General features: G+C 42.5%; 1 protein-coding gene and 2 pseudogenes across 1 annotated transcript in view; all 3 read left to right on the forward strand.

Annotated features, from left to right (window-relative positions):
* Window positions 1-1610, forward strand: part of LOC141056841 (uncharacterized) — a 110581-nt gene extending 108971 nt beyond the window's left edge. The window contains exon 11 of the mRNA XM_073553310.1: window positions 206-1610. Within this exon, the coding sequence (XP_073409411.1) occupies window positions 206-1470 (1265 nt within the window). The 3' untranslated portion in view covers window positions 1471-1610. The remainder of the gene's footprint in view (window positions 1-205) is intronic.
* Window positions 1599-2655, forward strand: LOC141056848 (uncharacterized; annotated as a pseudogene).
* Window positions 2656-3020: 365 nt separating this feature from the next.
* Window positions 3021-21826, forward strand: LOC141056806 (uncharacterized; annotated as a pseudogene).
* Window positions 21827-22952: the final 1126 nt, after the last annotated feature.

Consider the following 22952-nt stretch of genomic DNA (forward strand, 5'->3'; position numbering starts at 1 on the left):
CTGGAGCCAGCACTGAAATTGTGCTGCTAGAGCATCATAAAAGGTAATATTGCTAAAATAAACACAGTGGATGTTTTTAGTGGCACATAATAACAAGATTTATGAAAAAAAATTACAGTAGTGGGCAACTTCTTTAAGTAGAAATGTTCAAAAATATAAAACTCAATGATATTTCATGAAAGAAAATTGTTCTTTGTCTTGGCAGATGACTGTAACAGGAGTTCAAAAGAACAGCTGACATCTTTAATTTTTAAATCTGATGATCTTGAGATCCTACAAGATACAACTGAAGTGATTGCTATTACTCCAGATATACCATCATCCATTCACAGCAAAGATCTGTCATCTGATCCTATGAAACAGGTCCCATCTTCTGATTCATTACTGACTACTAAGGAAACTCAAAGTCACAAAAGAGGCATTAAAAAACAAACTGCTCCTAAAGCAAAAAATTCATTTTCTTGTTCAGATTGCGGGAAATCTTTTAGCAACAAATCTCATTTTGTTACACACCAGAGAATGCACACAGGGGAGAAGCCTTTTTCCTGTTCAGAATGTGGGAGATGTTTTGCAGATAAATTACATTTTGCCACTCACCATAGAACTCACACAGGGGAGAAGCCTTTTTCCTGTTCAGAATGTGGGAAATGTTTTAACCAGAAATCAGATTTGGTTAATCATCATAGAACTCACACAGGGGAGAAGCCTTTTTCCTGTTCAGAATGTGGGAAATGTTTTAACCAGAAATCAAATTTGGTTAAACACCAGAGAACTCACACAGGGGAGAAGCCTTTTTCCTGTTCAGATTGTGGGAAATGTTTTAAGCAGAAATCATATTTTGTTAAACACCAGAGAACTCACACAGGGGAGAAGCCTTTTTCCTGTTCAGAATGTGGGAAATGTTTTAACCAGAAATCAAGTTTGGTTAGACACCAGAGAACTCACACAGGGGAGAAGCCTTTTTCCTGTTCATATTGTGGGAAATGTTTTAACCAGAAATCACATTTTGTTAAACACCAGAGAACTCACACAGGGGAGAAGCCTTTTTCCTGTTCAGAATGTGGGAAATGTTTTAACCAGAAATCAGATTTGGTTGATCACCATAGAATTCACACTGGGGAGAAGCCTTTTTCCTGTTCAGATTGTGGGAAATGTTTTAAGCAGAAATCATATTTTGTTAAACACCAGAGAACTCACACAGGGGAGAAGCCTTTTTCCTGTTCAGATTGTGGGAAATGTTTTAACCGGAAATCAAATTTAGTTAAACACCAGAGAATTCACACAGGGGAGAAGCCTTTTTCCTGTTCAGAATGTGGGAAATGTTTTGCAGATAAATCACATTTTGTTACTCACCATAGAACTCACACAGGGGAGAAGCCTTTTTCCTGTTCAGAATGTGGGAAATGTTTTAACCAGAAAGGGGTTCTTGCTAAGCACCAAAGAACTCACACAGGAGAAAAACCTTTTTGATGTTCAGAATGTGGGAAATGTTTTACTCAGATTTCAAGTCTTGTTACACATAAGAGAATTCACACAGCAGAGAAGCCATATTCATGTTCAGAATGTGGGAAATGTTTTAAATGGAAAATAGATCTTGATCGCCATCAAAGATCGCACACAGGAGAGAAGCCTTTTTTCCTGTTCAGAATGTGGGAAATGTTTTAACCGGAAAGCGATTCTTGTTAGACATCAGAGACATCACACAGACGAGAAGCCATTTTCATTTTCTTAATGTGGGAAATATTTTACTTGGAAATCAACTGTTAATAAACATCATAGATTGTGGGAAATTTTTTAACAAGAAATCTTATTTTGTTACCAGAGAATGCACACAGGGGAGAAGCCTTTTTCCTATTCAGACTGTGGGAAATGTTTTGCAGATAAATCACATTTTGTTACTTACCATACAACTCACACAGGGGAGAAGCCTTTTTCCTCTTCAGAATGTGGGAAATGTTTTAACCAGAAATCAGATTTGGTTAATCACCATAGAACTCACACAGGGGAGAAGCCTTTTTCCTCTTCAGAATGTGGGAAATGTGTTAACCAGAAAGGGGATCTTGTTAAGCACCAAAGAACTCACAGGAGAGAAGCCTTTTTCATGTTTAGAATGTGGGAAATGTTTTGCAGATAAATCACATTTTGTTACTCAGCATAGAACTCACACGGGGGAGAAGCCTTTTTCCTGTTCAGATTGTGGGAAATGTTTTAACCAGAAGTCAAATTTGGTTGATCACCAGAGAACTCACATAGGAGAGAAGCTTTTTTCATGTTCAGAATGTGGGAAATGTTTTACTCAGAATTCAAGTCTTGATACACATGAGAGAATTCACACAGCAGAGAAGCCATATCCATGTTCAGAATGTAGGAAATGTTTTAAATGGAAAATAGATCTTGATTGCCATCAAAGAACGCACACAGGGGAGAAGCCTTTTTACCTGTTCAGAATGTGGGAAATGTTTTAACCGGAAAGCAATTCTCGTTAGACATCAGAGCAGTCACACAGAGGAGAAGCCATTTTCATTTTCTTAATGTGGGAAATATTTTACTTGGAAATCAACTGTTAATAAACATCAGAGATGTCACATAGGGGAGAAGTCTTTTATGTTCATAATGTTGGAATAGTTTTAACCAAAATAGAATCTTCTTAAATGGGTTGTCTCTTGTCATTCCTCATGTTTGCTGCTAAAAGGATAAAACTAAACTTTATTAGTTCCAAATATAAAACTATACCCATAATTCACCCCCTTAAGGTTAATCAATAGGTGACTAATAGAAAAAACATGTACCCCAAAGTTCAATGTATAGAGTGAGGTGATGTACAGTACAGACCAAGTTTGGACACACCTCATTCAAAGAGTTTTCTTTATTTTCATGACTATGAAAATTGTGGATTCACTCTGAAGGCATCGAAACTTTGAATTAACACATGTGGAATTATATAATTAACAAAAAAGTGTGAAACAACTGAAAATATGTCTTATATTCTAGGTTCTTCAAAGTAGTCATCTTTTGCTTCGATGACTGCTTTGCACAATCTTGGCGAGCTTCAAGAGTTAGTCACCGGAAATGATCATTCCCATGGACAGAATAGTACATCATACGCGATCAGCCACGTTCACAGAGAAAATGCGGTTGATCGCAGCCGAGTGTCAACTGATTATCACAACTGGCACTATGTGCCAGGAGCAGTCATGGACTGCTCCTGTCATATTAACCCCTGGCACACTGCGATCAAACATGATCGCAGTGTTCCTGTGACATAGGGAAGCATCGCGCAGGGAAGGGGTTCCTTGCGTGCTTCCATGAGACCCTCAGACCAATGCAATGTGATCACATTGTTCCTTGGGCCTCCTCCCTACAGGTCCCTGGGTCCAAGATGGCCGCGGGGTCCTGCAGGGAGGTGGCTTGTCAGAAGCCTCGTACACTCTGACACTATATAGTAATGTTATACCCTGGGAAAAAGTGAAAAAGTAAAAAAAAAAATTAACATGTGTAAAAATAATTTTTTAAAAATTCCTAAATAAAGAAAAAAATATTCCTCAATAAATTCATTTCTTTATGTAAATAAAAAAAGTACACATATTTAGTATCGCCACGTCCGTAACGACCCGCTCTATAAAACTCCCACTAATTAACCCCTTTATTGAACCCATTAAAAAAACAAGGCTAAGAATGCTTTATCATCATACCGCCAAGCAAAAAGTGGAATAACATGCGATCAAAAAGATGGATATAAATAAACGCTGAAAACGTCATCTTGTCCTGCAAAAAATGAGCTGCCATACAGTGTCATTAGCAAAAAAATAAAAGTTATAGCTAGAACATCCCTAGACCGCCTCTTTTATGATGTCACAAATTCAAAGCTATAAGGTATTCCCTCCCAAAAATCAGGCATTCGAACTGCAGAGCCCGTGCTGAAAGGACCCCAGATGCAGGGAGATTTGTGGCTATGCCTCTCCCCACATGGTTAGCCTAAAGACCATTAAGCAACTGTAAGTGTTGATCCCAATGTTAATCCCATTTATATTTGTATTATACATACCTAATGTCTCAAATTTATAACTTTTTTTATCTGTGTAATCACTGCCCCCTTTTGGGGAATAAATGATAACTTTATTAGTCTGTCTTCATGCTCTAAAAACGAACACGTGCCTTTAAGATAATTGCTACTGAATTGGGTTGGCTTCAAACCCCTCTATTAAGTTTATAACTTAATCAGAGAAGCTTTGGAGCTGGTGGCAGCAAGGTGTGATCTGGGCCCTGGGTACAGCTGAGAGTGACGGAAGGGGTTTTATAAGCTATTGGGTGACTGCGGCCAGAGCATTTTATAATTCCCTCACTGCAGCATGCTGGGTGGCCAGACCTCATTGAAGCAGCCGGCCAGTGACAAATTATCCCAGGTGTAGTTCCCTTGCTGACCTGAGGGTAAGGGGCGCCAGAGAGCTGCGAGTTCCAAAGTGGAACTGAAAAGTTTTGTGAAGTATTGTGGGCAGTGTTGGGACAACCAAAATAACCCCCATGTGATAAATTGTTAGGGCAAGCCTAGCTTGCTGTTTTTTTATCACATGGTGACAGCGGTGGGATAACTAAGATAAGCCCCACTGTGCCTGTGATCGTGTGTTGGCAGTGCATCGCATCCCTCTGTCCGTGACTTAATGGTGTCAGCGGCGGGATCGTGACATCAGCGTACTCAGGACAATAGCACAATAAATTTTGGGGTCTTGTTACCCTTGGGAAAATAAAAATTGGGGGTGAAAAGATCATTTTATCCTAAGTCATATTACAAGACTCGTTTTGATTGTGACTTGCAGGATTGCTACTACCAACAGGTGGCGCTATAGAGTTCAAGTCCTCTTTTTCTCTGAAGAGGCAATTTGCACATTTTTGTTGAAAAATATGATTTTTTAATTTTACGGCTGTACGTTATAAACTTCTGTGAAGCTTTTGGGGGTTCAAAGTACTCACCACACATCTAGATAAGTTCCATGGGGGGTCTAGTTTTCAAAATGGTTTTATTTGTGGGGGTTCACTGTTCAGGCACATCAGGGGCTCTCCAAGTGCGACATGGCGTCCAGCCAATTCTGTGTTGAAAAAGTCAAACGGCACTCCTTACCTTCCGAGCTCTGCCATGCGCCCCAAACAGTGGTTTGCCCCCACATATGGGGTATCAGCGTACTCAGGACAAACTGCACAATAACTTTTGGGGTCCTGTTAATATAAAAATTGGGGGGTGAAAAGATCATTTTTGTGGAAAAAATATGATTTTTTAATTTTACGGCTGTAAACTTCTGAAGCACTTGGAAATTCAAAGTTCTCTCCACACATCTAGATAAGTTCCTTGGGGGTCTAGTTTCCAAAATTGGGTCACTTGTGGGGGGTTTCCACTGTTTAGGTACATCAGGGGCTCTCCAAATGCAACATGGCGTCCGATCTCAATTTCAGCCTATTTTGCGTTGAAACAGTCAAATTGCGCTCCTTCCCTTCTGTGCTCTGCCATGCACCGAAATAGTGGCTCCCCCCACATATGGGGTATCAGCGTACTCAGGACAAATTGTACAATAACTTTTGGGGTCTAATTTCTCCTGTTACCCTTGGTAAAATAAAAAAATTGGACCTGAATTAATTTTTTTGTAAAAAAAAGTTAAATGTTCATTTTTCAAAAAACATTCAAAAAATTCCTGTGAAGCACCTGAAGGGTTAATAAACTTCTTGAATGTGGTTTTGAACACCTTGAGGGGTGCAGTTTTTTAGAATGGTGTCACTTTTGGGTATTTTCTATCATATAGACCCCTCAAAGTGACTTCAAATGTGATGTTGTCCCTAAAAAAAAATAGTGTTGTAAAAATGAGAAATCACTGGTCAACTTTTAACCCTTATAACTTCCTAAAAAAATTTTGGTTCCAAAATTGTGCTGATGTAAAGTAAACATATGGGAAATTTTACTTATTAAGTATTTTGTGTGCCGTATCGCTGTGGTTTAAGGGCATGAAAATTCAAAGTTGGAAAATTGCGAAATTTTCAAAATTTTGGCCAAATTTCCGTTTTTTTCACAAATAAACGCAAGTTATATTAAATAAATTTTACCACTAACATGAAGTACAATATGTCACGAGAAAACAATGTCAGAATCACGGGGATCCATGGAAGCGTTCCAGAGTTATTACCTCATAAATGGACAGTGGTCAGAATTGTATAAAATTGGCCCGGTCATGAACGTGCAAAACACCCTTGGAGGTTAAGGGGCTAATAAATTTGCAAAAATTTCTACATTTCTGTTTTTTTCAATCAAGATGGGGTGCAGCGTGAACATTAATGAGAAAAAATGCACTTTTTTGAATTTACCAAATAGCTGCAATGAAAGAAAGAGTGAAAAATTTAAAGGGGTCTGAATACTTTCTGTACCCACTGCATAAATAGAGGAAAGTCTCCACAGGTTAATAGAATCCACCGTATATATATGTACATCAAACACATGAGATCACTTATACACAGACACACTGTTCACTATAATTATATACAATATACTGTATATATTATAATTATAGTGAACAGTGTGTCTGTGTATAAGTGATCTCATGTGTTTGATGTACATATATACCATAGATTCTATTAACCTGTGGAGACTTCCCTCTATTTATGCAGTGGGTACAGAAAGTATTCAGACCCCCTTATTTTTGGTGGTTCTTACTTCCTCAGAAAAAAGCAAAGTCCACAACGCTATTAGTGGTATACTGAGGCATCTGAATATCTCACCAGATATTGTATTGCTTCAAGAAACCCATCTAAGGCTAGTTTCACACTAGCGTTTACATGATGCAGCGCTCGGCGCCGCTAAGCCCCGCACCCTGCCGGCTCCCTGTCCGCCCCATCCGGTATCGCCACCTACTATCGCACATGCACGCATGCGATCGGCGTACCCTATCTTTAGCATAGGGTGTGCAGATCGTGCGCTGACCGTGCGCTAGTAGGATTTTAGCGTGCGCTGCGCACTTTTGAAGGTGCGCCGGTGTGCGCCGAACGCACCATGTTGCATTTTGGCGTGCTCGGCACACTTTCAAGAGTGCGCAGCGCATGCTGAAATCCTACTAGCGCACGGCCAGCACACGATCTGCGCACCCTATGCTAAAGATAGGGTGCGCCGATCGCATGCGTGCATGTGCGATAGTAGGCGGCGATACCAGAAGGGGCGGGGCTTAGTGGCGCCAAGCGCTGCATCGTATAAACGCTAGTGGGGATTTTTTTAGGCTCAGCAAGTTGTGGGTGGGGAAAGTAGTGGGCTCGGCAGCTCAAGGTAGACACGCAGGGGAAGTGATACTATTCCATCGTAATTTTGCATTTAATCTGCTGTCCCAGGAGTGTGATGATCAGGGGAGATGGGTTTGGGTCCAACCCCCTGCTTTGAGCAGGGGGTTGGACCATATGGCCCAGGAGGTCCCTTCCAACTCTATGATTCTATGACCATAGAGCATGGAGGAGAAATCTATTCAATCTACAATGTATATGGTCCTAATGGTTCAAAGTCTTCTTTAATTACCTGGAGAGGAAAATTGTCTTGGACAACTCCCCTTTGATAATTCCTGGGGAAGACATGAATACTGTTCACAATGAGGAGGAGGACAGAAAAAGCCAGAGTCTGATCCCTCCAAATAGAGAGACTGTTCTCCCCTCCTTCCTTGAACAAACTGGATTGAGAGATGTTTGGTGTTGGTAACATCCAGAGGATAGAGAGTTTACCTACTTCTCTCAAGCCCACCAATCCTGGTCAAGGATAGACTATCTGTTGATCTCGGAGAGACTATTAAAGAGAATGAAGTCAATGGAGATCCATGACCTGGTCATATCTGACCATGCTCCGGAGGATATGGAATTGGTGGATAACCAGATAAAAGGAACACATTACATATTTAAATTTCCAGCTTAACTTACAAAAGATGATTGATTTAATGACAAATTAATTACGGGGCTGGAGGGAAGAATTTCAGTGGGATAACAAGGATCAAATATGGCAAAAAGGGTGCTAAGAGGCAAAATTATGATGTTTGTGGCCTCACTAAAGAAAAAGAATAGCGGAAAAATACTCAGATTTTAGTGTAAAGCTTAGAAATCTGTATACAGAGTTCTTGCAGAGCCCTACAACTCAAAACTGGGGACAATGGAAGCTGGCCAAACAAGAGTTTGAAGCGTGTATTGATAGTAGGGAGCATCTGTTCCACTCTAGGCAGGAGGTTGAATTGCTGAGATATGGGAACTGAGGAAATATGATCTATTTTTTCTTTATTGTGCTAGCCACGCACACATAGCTCTGCTACATCTTCTTGGTTTTGTAAATGACATCCCAGCTCAGCACACAGACGCTTCCCTGCCCCCATTAGGTTTGCATAGAGGACACACACAAAGCCCTGCAGGCACATGTCTGCAAGCCCCTCTTTCTCCCTGCTAGAATTCCTCCTCCCTCACTCTCCCCTGTATACAGCTGTAACGCGAGACCCTAGTGTGTGCCAGCCACACAAAGAATAGCTCTATGACCAGCTAAATCCGGTTTACCCGGAAGCACTTGTTTCTTTGTCTCTGGACAGTGTCATTCAACTTAAAATATAATGGCACCGATTAAGTGATATAGTGGTGAAAGTTACATTTTTGGAATGTGCATCAGTAGAACTACACACCAGTGAGTTTTCTATGCCCCGGGATCAGCAGAATCCAAGAAATGGATTTCTCCTGATCCGGGTCATACAACTACTTCATGTTTGGGCTCAAATTAACGCCAATCTCATACTCGGAAAACTGATAGTCTTGCTGTCATCCTACGAGCCTAGCAGCCCAAGTTATGACGGTTATGAGATTTTAGTAAGTTCTTAGTAACTTTGGAAAAGGGGAGTACATTCCATAGCTCCGCTACCTCAGAGATGTCATGGACAGAGGGCATAAATATATTGAAGCTCACTTAGGACAGGGTCTTTGCCTGGGAAGTCAGCTGCCAGAGGCTGTGCAACCTGACCTGATGCATTGGGACGTCTCCCCTCCCGCACTCCACATGGCTTGCCAGTAACTGAAATATGTAAGTTTTCACTTTAATCCCTTTTGTTTTATAATTGTCTGTATATATTGTAATTGTCTCATTTGTAATATCTTTATTCTTTTGTAAACACTGCCTATTTCTTTTTGGAGTAAAAGCTATAATATTTACTAGCTTTGTTTTCCTTTATCTAATAAATTATTGCCACTACCTCCGACTAAGTCAGTGCTACTGATTGGGTTGGCTCCTGACCCATTATTAACCATAAAATCAGGAGCTGGTGGCAGCAAAGTGTTCTGGGCTTTGGGGAGACTCTGGCAGTGATGGACGGAGATTCATAAGTGGATTTCCTGCCTGAGACTGGGAATAGTTATAGCACCCTCACTGCAGGGTACCCAATAGCCAGTGCACAGCAAGGCGGCCCTTCTGGCAACTACTTATCCTAGGTGTAGTTCTCTGACTGAACTGAGGTTAAGGGGGGTGCCAGAGAGCTGCAAGTTCCAAACCGGAACTAGAAAGTGGGATCTAATAAATCTCATGATGAACTAGAGGCAACCAAACACCCCCAGTTCATGAAAGGAAAAAAGCGTGAAAATTGCTGGCAAAAGGGCGTCTGCAGGTGAATCCAATTGATAGATTAAGAGATGGCCAGGGAACTGTAACCTCCGACCCCAGAAAAATCAATGAAACACTACAAAACTTTTACAAAGAATTATATAAACCCTCCCATACTAATTTACCAAAAGAATTCCTCCAACAAGTCACTCTTTCAGAGCTAACACAAGAACAAGATGTAATTAATGCAGAAAAACAAGAGAGGTGAAACAAACCATAAGTCATCTTCAAAATGGGAAAGCACCAGGTCCAGACGGATTTAGTGGGGAGTTTTATAGGGCCCTCAGGGAGCATATCTCCCCTCTGCTAACAAATTATTACAACACCATTCACTTAACGAGGGTCATACCAGAAAGATCTAAAGAAACAAATTAAAGTCATACCCAAACTAGGCAAGGATCCCCTTGAGGCCTGCTCTTATACCATACCTCCCAACTTTTGAAGACGGGAAAGAGGGACAAAGGCTTGCAGCAAATTTTAGGCCACGCCCCAACCACACCCATTTCACAACTAGCCACACCCATGTCCATGCCCAAAACACACCCATTTGGCACTGCTGATCACACAGACTGGTACTGAGGGCACAGTAGCTGGTACTGAGGACAAGAAAGACCAGAGAGAGAGAAAAGAAAATGGAGAGAGAGGAAAGAAATAAAGAACAGAGAAAGAAAGAGGGGAAAGAAAGAAAGAACAGAGAGAGATGGGAAAGAAAGAAAGATGGTACAGAAAGAACAGAGAGAAAGAAAAAGAAAGAGAACAGAGAGAGAAAGAACAGAGAGAAAGAAAGAACAGAAAGAGAAAGATAGGAAAGAACAGAGAGAGAGAAAGGAAGAACAGAGAGTGAAAGAAAGATTAGAGAGAGAGAAAGAGGGGAAAGAAAGAACAGAGAGAGAAAGAACATAGCAAAAGAAAGAACAGAGAGAGAGAAAGGAAGAGGGGAAAGAAAGAACAGAGAGAAAGAAAGAAAGAAAGAAAGAAAAGAAAGAAAGAACAGAGAGAAAGATTAGAGAGAAAAAAAAAGGGGAAAGAAAGAACAGAGAGAGAGAAAGGAAGAGGGGAAAGAAAGAACAGAGAAAGAAAGAAAGATTAAAGAGAAAGAAAGAAACAGAGAAAGAAAGATTCTATAAAGATACTATAGCAGCCTGGCTCCCATTGTAATGCCCACCTGAGCCTCCCGGTGCAGGACATATCATGATCCACTCACATGGCCGGTTTCCCTGAGTCCAAGGTGATCCCGCTGTCCATGCTATCGGAGGGGGACATGGTGGTGGATCTGAAGCATTCCCTGAAGTGCCTCCATGGTTCCGTCACAGTCTCCTCCCGAAATTACCTCATTTCCAGTCAGCTTCTAGCACATCGCTTCCGGTGGAATGTCACGTGTGAATTTTAAAGTTCTCTTTGGGGCTCCGCCGTGTACTCCTGTGTCCACGGGGAAAAGTAAGCTCCCGGCCGGGGCCGACTATCAAAATCGCGACTGTCCCACTGGATCCGGGACACCTCATACACACAGTTCTGCTTTGTATACCTCGTACACACACGGTTCCGCTGCATACACCTTGCACACACGGCTCCACTCGGTAAACCTCGTACACATGCAGCTCTGCTCCGTACACCTTGTACACACGCGGCCACGCTCTGTAAACCTTCTACTCATATGGCTTCACGCCGTAAACCTTGTACACATGCGTCTTTGCTCCATATACTTCGTACACACGCGGTTCTGCTCCATACACCTCGTACACACGCGGCTCTGCTCCATAAACACACAGCTCAGCTCTGTACACTTTGTACACACAGGGCTCCATTCCGTACACCTCGTACAAACACGGCTCCACTCCATACACCTCCTACACATGCGGCTCCCCTCCGTACACCCTGAATTCACGCGGCTCCGCTCCATGCACATATGGCTCCACTCCGCACACCTCATGTGCGGCTCTGCTCAGTACACCTCGTACACGTGCGGCTCTGCTCCATACACCTCGTACACACATGGCTCCGCGCCGTACACCTCGTACATATGCGACTCTGCTCCGTACACTTTATGTGGTGGTAAATTATTCACAAAGGATAATAGAAAACAAATGGATCTTACAAATTATTTTCCAGCTTCACACTATACCCTATATACGGTTGTACACTACTGTCTGGGCACATGGCAGTGTTCAGAAGGGAAGGAGCGCCATTTAACTATTGGAATGCAGATCTAGCTGGAATAATTCGCAGAGACAATTATTAATGAGCGAGTATACTCGTTGCTTGGGTTTTCCTGAGCATGCTCGGGTGTCCTCCGAGTATTTTGGCATGCTCGGAGATTTTCGTTAGTTTAGAATTCCCACATGTATTCAGCCTGTCTATAAGTCACAAATCATGCAGCTGAGATGACAAAAAATAAATCTCCGAGCACGCCAAAATACTCGGAGGACTGTTGTGAGTTCATTTTCCCCTTCACTACTGAGGCCCGAGGAACTCCCTCTTCTGGTAAAGAAAGGTAGTGAGCCTGATTATCAAACACCTGAGTCTGATGATGATGACTGGCTGAGTGGAATTACTGACTGGATATAAGGCTGCTGACACCCTTCTGCCCTGCGGGTGATTTCTCTGTGGGATCCTTGGAGACCAGTCTGAATTCCTGCTCTTCTAAAGCTAAGTTTTCTGCTCGGCTTTTTGCATTTGTGCTTTGACTTTGTTTTGCTTTGTTTTTCTGGATTTCTGCCATTCCCTGCTGGGGTGTGCTGAATTCCTTTAGCTCTGTCTTCTGAAAATACCTGAGTGCTGATTTAGTTTTTGAAGCCTAGCTGCTTCAGGGTCTTTTTCCATATCAGCTTGTTGGCTTATGTCTTTGATAGGGTTTTGGCAGATTGCAGACAGCAACCTTCCTTTCCTGTTCTGTTTAGTTAGCTTGGGCCCCATCGTTTGCTCAGCCTATCATTCTATCTGTGTGAGTGTTTTTTCATCTTGCTTCACCGTCATTATATGTTGGGGGCTGCCTTTTACTTTGGGGTCTGCTCTGGGGCAGTTTAGATTTCCTTTTCTGTCTTTAGGCTATTTATCTCTCCGGCTGTGATTGAGGGGTCTAGGGCATCGTAGGAACCCCCCATGGCTACTGCTAGTTGTGTTGATAGGTTCAGGGGTCTGCAATCTGATAGTTGCCAACTTCTCTGGTTTTCTGGACGTAGCTTCTATTTTTGTGTCTGCCTCCTACGGTGACTCAATCATAGCAGAATCACCCGCCATACCGCAGATCCTAGAGTACTCAATAGCAGGAAAGAATTGTTAAAAAAAAAAAAAAGGGTGTATATTTTTTCCTCTATATCTCTGAGGCCGTAGGGGGAATTTTTTTTTCTCTCAATGGAGATAAAGCAATTGTCTGATCGTGTGGAGCAGTTCGCTGCGGAAGTGCGGGGAATTTCCGCCTACCTTGCTCACTCACATGCTGCTGAACCAAAGATTCCTACACCTGATGTATTTTTTGGGGATCGGTCTAAATTTTTGAATTTCAGAAATAATTGTAAATTATTTTTTGCCTTGAAGCCTAACTCGTCAGGGAGCTCCGCGCAGCAGGTTAAAATTGTCATCTCTTTGCTGCGTGGCGATCCCCAGGATTGGGCGTTTTCTTTGAAACCAGATGATCCTATTCTGACTAATGTGAACGCATTTTTTCAGGCCTTGGGGTTGTTGTATGATGAACCTAATGCCATTGATCAGGCTGAAAAGACCCTGCTGGCATTGAACCAGGGACGTGATTCTGCAGAATTGTACTGTCAAAAATTCTGAAAGTGGGCAGTACTTACTACCTGGAATGATAATGCCTTGGCTGCTCTCTTTCGGAAGGGGTTGTCAGAAGCCGTAAAAGATACTATGGTGGGATTTCCTGTTCCCTCTGGTCTTGACGATTCTATGTCATTAGCCATTCAGGTTGATTGGTGTTTGCGCGAACGCAAAGCTGCACGAGAGGTGTTGCCACCTGTTGAACAAATGTCTGAACCTATGCAATGTGATAGAGTTTTTTCCAGAGAGCAGCGTCAGGAGTTCAGAAGGCGTAATAAGTTGTGTTTTTTCTGTGGAGATGCCTCGCATATTATTTCTGTCTGTCCTAAACGAGAGAAACGCTTTGGACACACGTTTTCTGTTGGTGGTGTTCAACCTAAGTTTCTTCTGGCTATTACTCTGATCTGCTCCCTGTCCACATTTTCCGCCAAGACTTTTGTGGATTCGGGAGCAGCCCTAAACCTAATGGACTTGGATTTTGCTAAACGTTGTGGATTTCCGATGACACCTCTGCAGACGCCTATCCCTTTGAGGGGGATTGATGCTACTCCTTTGGCTAAAAATAAACCTCAGTTTTGGACCCAGGTGGTAATGCGGGTCACCCCAGACCATCAAGAAAATTGCAGATTTTTGGTGTTGCATAATCTGCATGATACTATTGTTCTGGGGTTTCCCTGGTTACAAATTCATAATCCAGTCTTGGATTGGAAATCTGTGTCTGTGGTGAGTTGGGGTTGTCGGTGTGCCTTTAGTGAGGCTCCGGTGTTTTCCACCTCTCCTCAGTCGCATGATGTTCCTGATTATTTGGCAGACTTTTATGATGTATTTAGTGAGAATGAGTCTGCGTCTCTGCCTCCTCATAGGAGTTATGACTGTGCAATTGAACTGAGCCCGGGGTGTAAATTTCCCAAGGGTCGGCTCTTCAATTTATCTGTACCCGAGCACGAGGCTATGCGATCCTATATTAAGGAGGCGTTGGAGAAGGGTCATATTAGACCATCCTCATCACCCTTAGGTGCCGGGTTTTTTTTTGTAGCCAAAAAGGATGGATCATTAAGACCTTTTATTGATTATCGTGCCCTCAACAAAATTACTGTTAAATATTAGTATCCGTTACCCCTGATTTCTGATCTATTCTCCAGAGTTAAAGGTGCTTGCTGGTTTACCAAGCTTGACCTCAGGGGGGCATATAATCTTATTCGCATTAAGCATGGGGCTGAATGGAAGACGGCGTTTAATACTCCGGAGGGACATTTTGAGTACCTGGTGATGCCTTTTGGGCTCACTAATGCCCCTTCTGTCTTCCAGTGCTTCATGAACGATATTTTCCGAGATTTTGTCGATAAATTTTTGATTATCTATCTGGATGATATTTTGATCTTCTCCAAGGATTGGGATTCTCATGTGGAACATATTCGGACTGTGTTCCGGATCTTGAGGGAGAATTCCCTGTATGTCAAAGGATCTAAATGCCTTTTTGGAGTACAGAGGATTTCTTTTTTGGGATTTATTTTGTTCCCGTCAACTATTGAAATGGACCCGTCCAAGGTACAGGCCATTTACGATTGGGTTCAGCCCACTTCTTTGAAGGCCCTCCAGAAGTTTTTGGGTTTTGCTAATTTTTATCGGAAATTTATAGCAAAATTTTCTAGTATTGCCAAGCCATTGACTGATTTGACTAAGAAGGGTGCTGATGTGTTAAATTGGTCTCAGGAGGCTGTTTCTTCCTTTCAGGAGCTGAAGCGAAGATTCATCTCCGCCCCGATTTTGCGGCAACCTGATTTCTCACTTCCGTTCCAGGTAGAGGTGGATGCTTCTGAGATATGTGCAGGAGCTGTTTTGTCCCAAAAGGATCCTGTAACATCTAAAATGATTCCCTGTGCTTTCTTTTCCCGAAAGTTCTCTCCATCTGAACGTAACTATGATGTGGGGAATCGGGAACTGTTGGCCATGAAATGGGCATTTGAGGAGTGGAGACATTGGTTGGAGGGAGCTAAGCATCAAGTCGTGGTCCTCACTGACCACAAGAATTTGATTTACCTAGAGTCGGCTAAGCGCTTGAACCCTAGACAGGCTAGGTGGGCCTTGTTTTTTACACGTTTTGATTTTGTGGTTTCTTTTCTTCCTGGAACTAAGAATGTCAAGGCAGACGCCCTCTCTAGGAGCTTCTTTGCTGATTCTCCTGTGGTGACCAAGCCTGCTACCATCTTAGGCGAAGGGGTAGTTCTTTCTGCCATCTCGCCCGATTTGAGACGTGCTCTGGAAGAGTTCCAGGAGGACAAACCTGAGCGTTGTCCCAGTGGAAAGTTGTGTGTTCCTGACCAGTGGAAGAAGAGAGTGATGTCTGAAGTTCATTGCTCTGCTTTGGCTGGTCATCCAGGTATTTTTGGTACTAGAGATCCGGTGAGTCGGTCTTTTTGGTGGCCCTCCTTGTCTCGTGATGTCAGGAATTTTGTGCAGTCCTGTGGGACGTGCTCCCGGTCTAAATCGTGTTCTCGCTCTAGTGGGTTGTTGATGCCTTTGCCTGTCCCCAAGAGGCCATGGACCCATATTTCAATGGATTTAATCTCTGATATGTCTCTCAAAGGATGACTGTTATTTGGGTGATTTGTGATAGGTTCTTTAAGATGGTTCATCTTGTACCACTCCCTAAGTTGCCGTCTTCCTCTGAGTTGGTGCCCCTGTTTTTACAACAGGTGGTTCGCTTGCACGGGATTCCTGAGAACATTGTATCTGACAGAGGAGTCCAGTTTGTGTCTAGATTTTGGAGAACTTTCTGTTCCAAGATGGGAATTCAGTTGTCCTTCTCCTCTGCTTTTCACCCTCAGACCAATGGGCAGACAGAGAGAACAAACCAGACCTTGGAGTCATATTTGAGATGTTTTATTTCTGCTGATCAGGATGATTGGGTTTCATTTTTGCCCTTGGCCGAATTTGCTTTAAATAATAGAGCTAGTTCTGCCACTTTGATGTCACCTTATTTTTGTAACTTTGGGTTTCATCCTCGATTTTCTTCAGGGCAGGTGGAGCCCTCTGCCTGCCCAGGTGTTGACACTGTGGTGGAGAGAATGCACCAGATCTGGGACCAAGTGGTGGATAAGTTATCTCTCTCCCAGGAAAAGGCCCAGTGGTTTTCCAACCGACATAGGACCATTGGTCCCCAGTTTAAGTTTGGTGATATGGTGTGGTTATCATCAAAAAATATTGCTATGAAGGTGGCTTCTCCTAAGTTTAAACCTAGATTTATTGGACCTTACAAGATTTTGGAGATTATTAATCCGGTCTCTTTTCGTTTGGCTCTTCCTGTCACATTTAAAATCCATAATGTGTTCCATAAATCTTTGTTGAAGAGGTTTGTTGAACCTGTTGTTCTGGGGGTGGCACCTCCAGACCCTGTATTGGTTGAAGGTAACATGGAATATGAGGTAGAGAAAGTACTGGATTCCCGTCTGGCTAGACAGAGACTCCAGTATTTGGTTAAGTGGAAGGGTTATGGTCAGGAGGATAATTCCTGGGTCTCTGCCTCTGATATTCATGCCAAAAGATTGGTGCGTGCCTTTCATCGGGCTCACCCTGATCGCCCTGGTGGCGTGGTTGAGGGTTCGGTGACCCCTCCTCAAGGGGGAGGTACTGTTGTGAGTTCATTTTCCCCTTCACTACTGAGGCCCGAGGAACTCTTCTGGTAAAGAAAGGTAGTGAGCCTGATTATCAAACACCTGAGTCTGATGATGATGACTGGCTGAGTGGAGTTACTGACTGGATATAAGGCTGCTGACGCCCTTCTGCCCTGCGGGTGATTTCTCTGTGGGATCTTTGGAGACCAGTCTGAATTCCTGCTCTTCTAAAGCTAAGTTTTCTGCTCGGCTTTTTGCATTTGTGCTTTGACTTTGTTTTGCTTTGTTTTTCTGGATTTCTGCCATTCCCTGCTGGGGTGTGCTGAATTCCTTTAGCTCTGTCTTCTGAAAATACCTGAGTGCTGATTTAGTTTTTGAAGCCTAGCTGCTTCAGGGTCTTTTTCCATATCAGCTTGTTGGCTTATGTCTTTGATAGGGTTTTGGCAGATTGCAGACAGCAACCTTCCTTTCCTGTTCTGTTTAGTTAGCTTGGGCCCCATCGTTTGCTCAGCCTATCTTTCTATCTGTGTGAGTGTTTTTTCATCTTGCTTCACCGTCATTATATGTTGGGGGCTGCCTTTTACTTTGGGGTCTGCTCTGGGGCAGTTTAGATTTCCTTTTCTGTCTTTAGGCTATTTATCTCTCCGGCTGTGATCGAGTGGTCTAGGACATCGTAGGAACCCCCCACGGCTACTGCTAGTTGTGTTGATAGGTTCAGGGGTCTGCAATCTGATAGTTGCCAACTTCTCTGGTTTTCTGGACGTAGCTTCTATTTTTGTGTCTGCCTCCTACGGTGACTCAATCATAACAGAGGACACCCAAGCAACGAGTATACTCGCTCATCGCTAGACACAATGTATTGCGTCACCTGGCAGCTCAAAATATGTCCACCTTGAACATGCTTGGCTCTATCTTATCTGCTTTCCTTATCCCAAGGATTGCCTTGTTCATCACCCTTTAACACTGTTACATGGATCTGGACTTACACAGGGACCCCTAGGCTTGGACCATGGTGTTACCTGCAATTCTGTGGTGTTAGATGCAAGAAGAATAGTCAGGTAGCTGGGTCAGAACCAGAAGGACAGAATACAGAATCAGAAGACACAAGAGTAGTCAGTAAACGGGCCACGGTCACAGCAGGAAACAAATACACAAGCCGCAAGCTGAGCACAGAGGACTGAACCAGAGGAGAACAGCGCTGTATCTGGCAGATTCCGGCCATGTGCTTTGCGCTTTAGTAGGGTGTGGTACTTTCCAATTGGCTGAAGTAGGGAGCAGATTACTCCAGCTGGACAGCAGGAACAGATCCCAGATGAGATTGGACACACCATATGCAGAAGCCCTAATATAACTAAATGACAGGAAACCAGAATAGTCGAAATCCCCATAAAGTGATTCCATTTTATAAATTAATTCACTGAAGGTTATAATCTATACACATGGTTAAAATTGTTGGTACCCCTCGTTTAATGACAGAAAAACCCACTATGGTCACAGAAATGACTTTAATCTGACAAAAGTAATAATAAATAAAAAATCTATTAAAATGAACAAATGGAAGTCAGACATTGCTTTTCAGCCATGCTTCCATGCTGCTTTGGGCACAGGGTGTCTAGAATCTGTGCAGGGTACAATGAAATCTCAAAACTATCAAGGGACTCTAGAGAGAAATGTGCTGCCCAATGTCAGAAAGCATGGTCTCAGTCGCAGGACATGGGTCTTGCAAAAGGATAATGACACAATACACAGCTAAAAACACGCAAGAATGGTTAAGAGGAAAATATTGGACTATTCTGAAGTGGCCTCTATGAGCCCTGACCTAAATCCTAATGACCACTTTGGAAAGAGCTGAAACATGTCATCTGGAAAAGGCAACCTTCAAACACGAGACAACTGGAGCAGTTGCTCTTGAGGAGTGGGCCAAAATACCTGTCGAGAGGTGCAGAAGTCTCATAGACAGTTACAGAAATCATTTGATTGCAGAAATTGCCTCAAAAGGTTGTGCAACAAAATATTTTAGTTAAGGAACCATCATTTCTGTCCAGGCCTATTTCATGAGTTTTACTTTTTTAAATTCTGTAGAATCATGGTTGAAAAGCAATGTCTGACTTTCATTTGTTAATTTTCATAGATTTTTTTGATTTATTATTACTTTTGTCAGATTCAAGTTATTTCTGTGACCATTGTGGGCTTTCCTGTCATTAAACGAGGGGTACCAACAACTTTAACCATGTGTGTAGGAGGAGTGAATAATTTGACTCCTCAGAGTCTCTTTCCAGAAATTAACACGCAGTGGATGTTGGAAAGTGAAAATTACACATTTGCCATTTTATTACCCAGCACATAGTGCCCAGATTGTGCTCCAGGAGACACACACCGCAAATTAAGTGGATTCTTCTCACTGTAATATTACTAAATACAGGGATCCTAAATGTTGTTTGCGCACACTGCAAGACTCCGAAGTGAGAGCGGATTTTGCTGGATTGGGTTATAAAAACTCTGTTGCTTTTCAGCAGCCTTTGAGCCACTAATAGTGTGGGAACCTCTGTTTTTCCATTGACAGATGATGGACCTGAGTGGGGACTTGTTTTTTGTGAGATGAGAATTGGTATTATTTTCGCCTACATAACATTGATTGGTTTCTTTATATTTGATATTTGGGAGGCAGAATGAACAAACAGTTGAACACCACACACTACTGGTTCATCCAACAAGGTTTTCTATTAGACTATGAACTGGCATTGTCTTGGTAAATAATTAAAGTTTTTTTACATAGCTTGCCATTTTTATGGACAGTTTAAAGAGAAATGTTCAAAATTATAAAATTCAAGGATATTTTATTAAAAAATATTTGTTTTTCTTTATCTTAGCAGATGACTGTACCAGGAGATCAGAGGGACAGCTGACATCTTCAATTTTGAAATCTGATGATCTTGAGATCCTACAAGATACAACTGAAGTGAATGCCATTACTCCAGATATATCATCATCCATTCACAGCAAAGATCTGTCATCTGATCCTATGAAAACAAACTGCTCCTAAGGCAAAGAAGTCATTTTCATGTTCAGTATGTGAAAAATATTTTATGTGGAAATCACGTTTTCTTGCACACCAAAGAACTCACACAGGGGAGAAACTTTTTTCCTGTTCAGAATGTGGGAAATGTTTTAACGAGAAATCAGATTTGGTTAATCACCATAGAACTCACAAAGGGGAGAAGCCTTTTTCCTGTTCAGAATGTGGAAATGTTTTAACGAGAACTCAGATTTGGTTAATCACCATAGAACTCACAAAGGGGAGGAGAAGCCTTTTTCCTGTTCAGAATGTGGGAAATGTTTTACACTGAAATCATATTTGGTTAAGCACCATGGAACTCACACTGGGGAGAAGCCTTATTCATGTTCAGAATGTGGGAAATGTTTTAACGAGAAATCAGATTTGGTTAATCACCATAGAACTCACAAAGGGGAGAAGCCTTTTTCCTGTTCAGAATGTGGAAATGTTTTAACGAGAACTCAGATTTGGTTAATCACCATAGAACTCACAAAGGGGAGGAGAAGCCTTTTTCCTGTTCAGAATGTGGGAAATGTTTTACACTGAAATCATATTTGGTTAAGCACCATGGAACTCACACTGGGGAGAAGCCTTATTCATGTTCAGAATGTGGGAAATGTTTTAACTGGAAATCACAATCAGTTACTCACCTTAGAACTCACACATGGGAGAAGCCTTTTTCCTGTTCAGAATGTGGGAAATGTTTTACACTGAAATCAGATTTGGTTAATCACCATAGAACTCAGAAAGGGGAGGAGAAGCCTTTTTCCTGTTCAGAATGTGGGAAATGTTTTAACCAGAAATCAGATTTGGTTAATCACCATAGAAGTCACACAGGGGAGAAGCCTTTTTCCTGTTCAGAACGTGGGAAATGTTTTACACTGAAATTATATTTGGTTAATCACCATAGAACTCACACAGGGGAGAAGCCTTATCCATGTTCAGAATGTGGGAAATGTTTTAACTGGAAATCACAATCAGTTACTCACCTTAGAACTCACACAGGGGAGAAGGCTTTTTCCTGTTCAGAATGTGGGAAATGTTTTGCACATAAATCATATTTTGCTAGACACCAGAGAATTCACACAGGAGAGAAGCCTATTTCATGTTCTGAATGTGGGAAATGTTTTTGCACTAAATCAGATTGTGTTAGGCACCAGAGAACTCACACAGGGGAGAAACTTTTTTCATGTTAAATGGAAAATAAATATTGATCACATGAGAGAAGCCATTTTTCCTGTTCATAATGTGGGAAATGTTTTAACCAGAAATGGAATCTTACTAATAATAATCTTTCTTTTTTGTATAGCGCTGACATATTCCGCAGCCCTTTACAGTTTGCACACATGGGGTTCACAATGTAAATTCCCTATCAGTATGTCTTTGGAATGTGGGAGGAAACCCACGCAAACACGGGGAGAACATTCAAACTCCTTACAGATGTTGTCCTTGGTGGGAGTTGAACCCAGGACTACAGCACTGCAAGGCTGCAGTGCCAACCACTGAGCCACCTCACCAGAGAACTTACACAGGGGAGAAACCTTTCTCCTGTTCAGAATGTGGGAAATATTTTAACCGGAAAGCTCTTCTTCTTAGACATCAGAGCAGTCACACAGACAAGAAGCCTTTTTCATTTTCTTAATGTGGGAAATATTTTACTTTGAAATCAACTGTTAATAAACATCAGAGACGTCACATAGGGGAGAAGCCTTTTTTATGTTCATAATGTTGGAATAGTTTTAACCACAATTGAATCTTAAATGGGTTGTCTCTTGTCATTCCTCATGTTTGCTGACAAAATGATAAAACTAAACTTTATTAATTCCAAATGTAAAACTATTCCCATAATTCACCCCCTGAAGGTTAGTCAGAAGGTGGCTAATAGAAAAAAAAACATATACCCCACATCTCAGTATATAGGGAGAGGTGACATTTACACACTCACTCTCCAAGCCTCTCATTTCTATGGGCTTCATCGTCCTCACCAAAGGCGACTCATCAGGAGACTTTAATGTTGACCTATATTCAAGCGAGACTAAACGAAAAAAAAAAACTAAAATCATGTATCATGTTATCCGAAACAGTCAGAAAACTAGCCACATATAGGCAGATCCCAGACTTCAAACTATATACTTCGTATGCTTTTTACATCACGAGGGATGCAGATCTATCATTCTATAAGAAACAACCTAGGGGTTTTCAGCATCGGTTGGAAGAATACAGATCTGCTCCATTGACCATCGCTGAACCATGGATACGTTTGGAGAAGCCAGGTTGTGATCCTCGCATCAACTGGCTTTTTACCTTGTATGGACTGAATGGATTGTCATCTTCCTACGCTTGTCATTACCTCCTCTCTGTGCATGCCACAGGTGGGGTAGCGACCCTGGGAGCAAATCAGCTGAAGGCTGAGACTCTGTAATGTGCACTCTGTTGGGTATTTTGCTGGGACAACATGTTCTATGTGTTATCTGCCTGTTTTGTGGTTCAATAAAGCATCGCCACACTGTTTTACCCTCTGTCACGTCGCCATCAGACTTGAGGCCTGCTGTTCCGGTCACGGCCACTAGGAGGCGCTGGACTGCCACTTTGCCGTCAGACTCAGGAACGGCTGTTCCTGCCTCGGCCACTGGGAGGCGCCGTGGTTCTGTCACGTCGCCGTCAGACTTATGGCGTACTGTCCCGGCTTTAGCCTCTAGGAGGCGCCTGTCTGTCACATCACCGTTAGATTCTGGGTCTGCTGTTCCGGTCGCGGTCACTAGGAGGCACCATGGTTCACCCGTGAGTTATGGTGGTGACAGAGAAGGGGCTCCTGCGCAGGCATCTGGTGGGCGCAGGCTTCGCCCCTCTGTCAGTCGTCAGGGGGTTGCTGCATCAC

The sequence above is a fragment of the Dendrobates tinctorius genome, unplaced genomic scaffold (genome assembly GCF_039654945.1).
Source record: "Dendrobates tinctorius isolate UK_male_01 unplaced genomic scaffold, ASM3965494v1 ptg000200l, whole genome shotgun sequence".
NCBI lineage: Eukaryota > Metazoa > Chordata > Amphibia > Anura > Dendrobatidae > Dendrobates > Dendrobates tinctorius.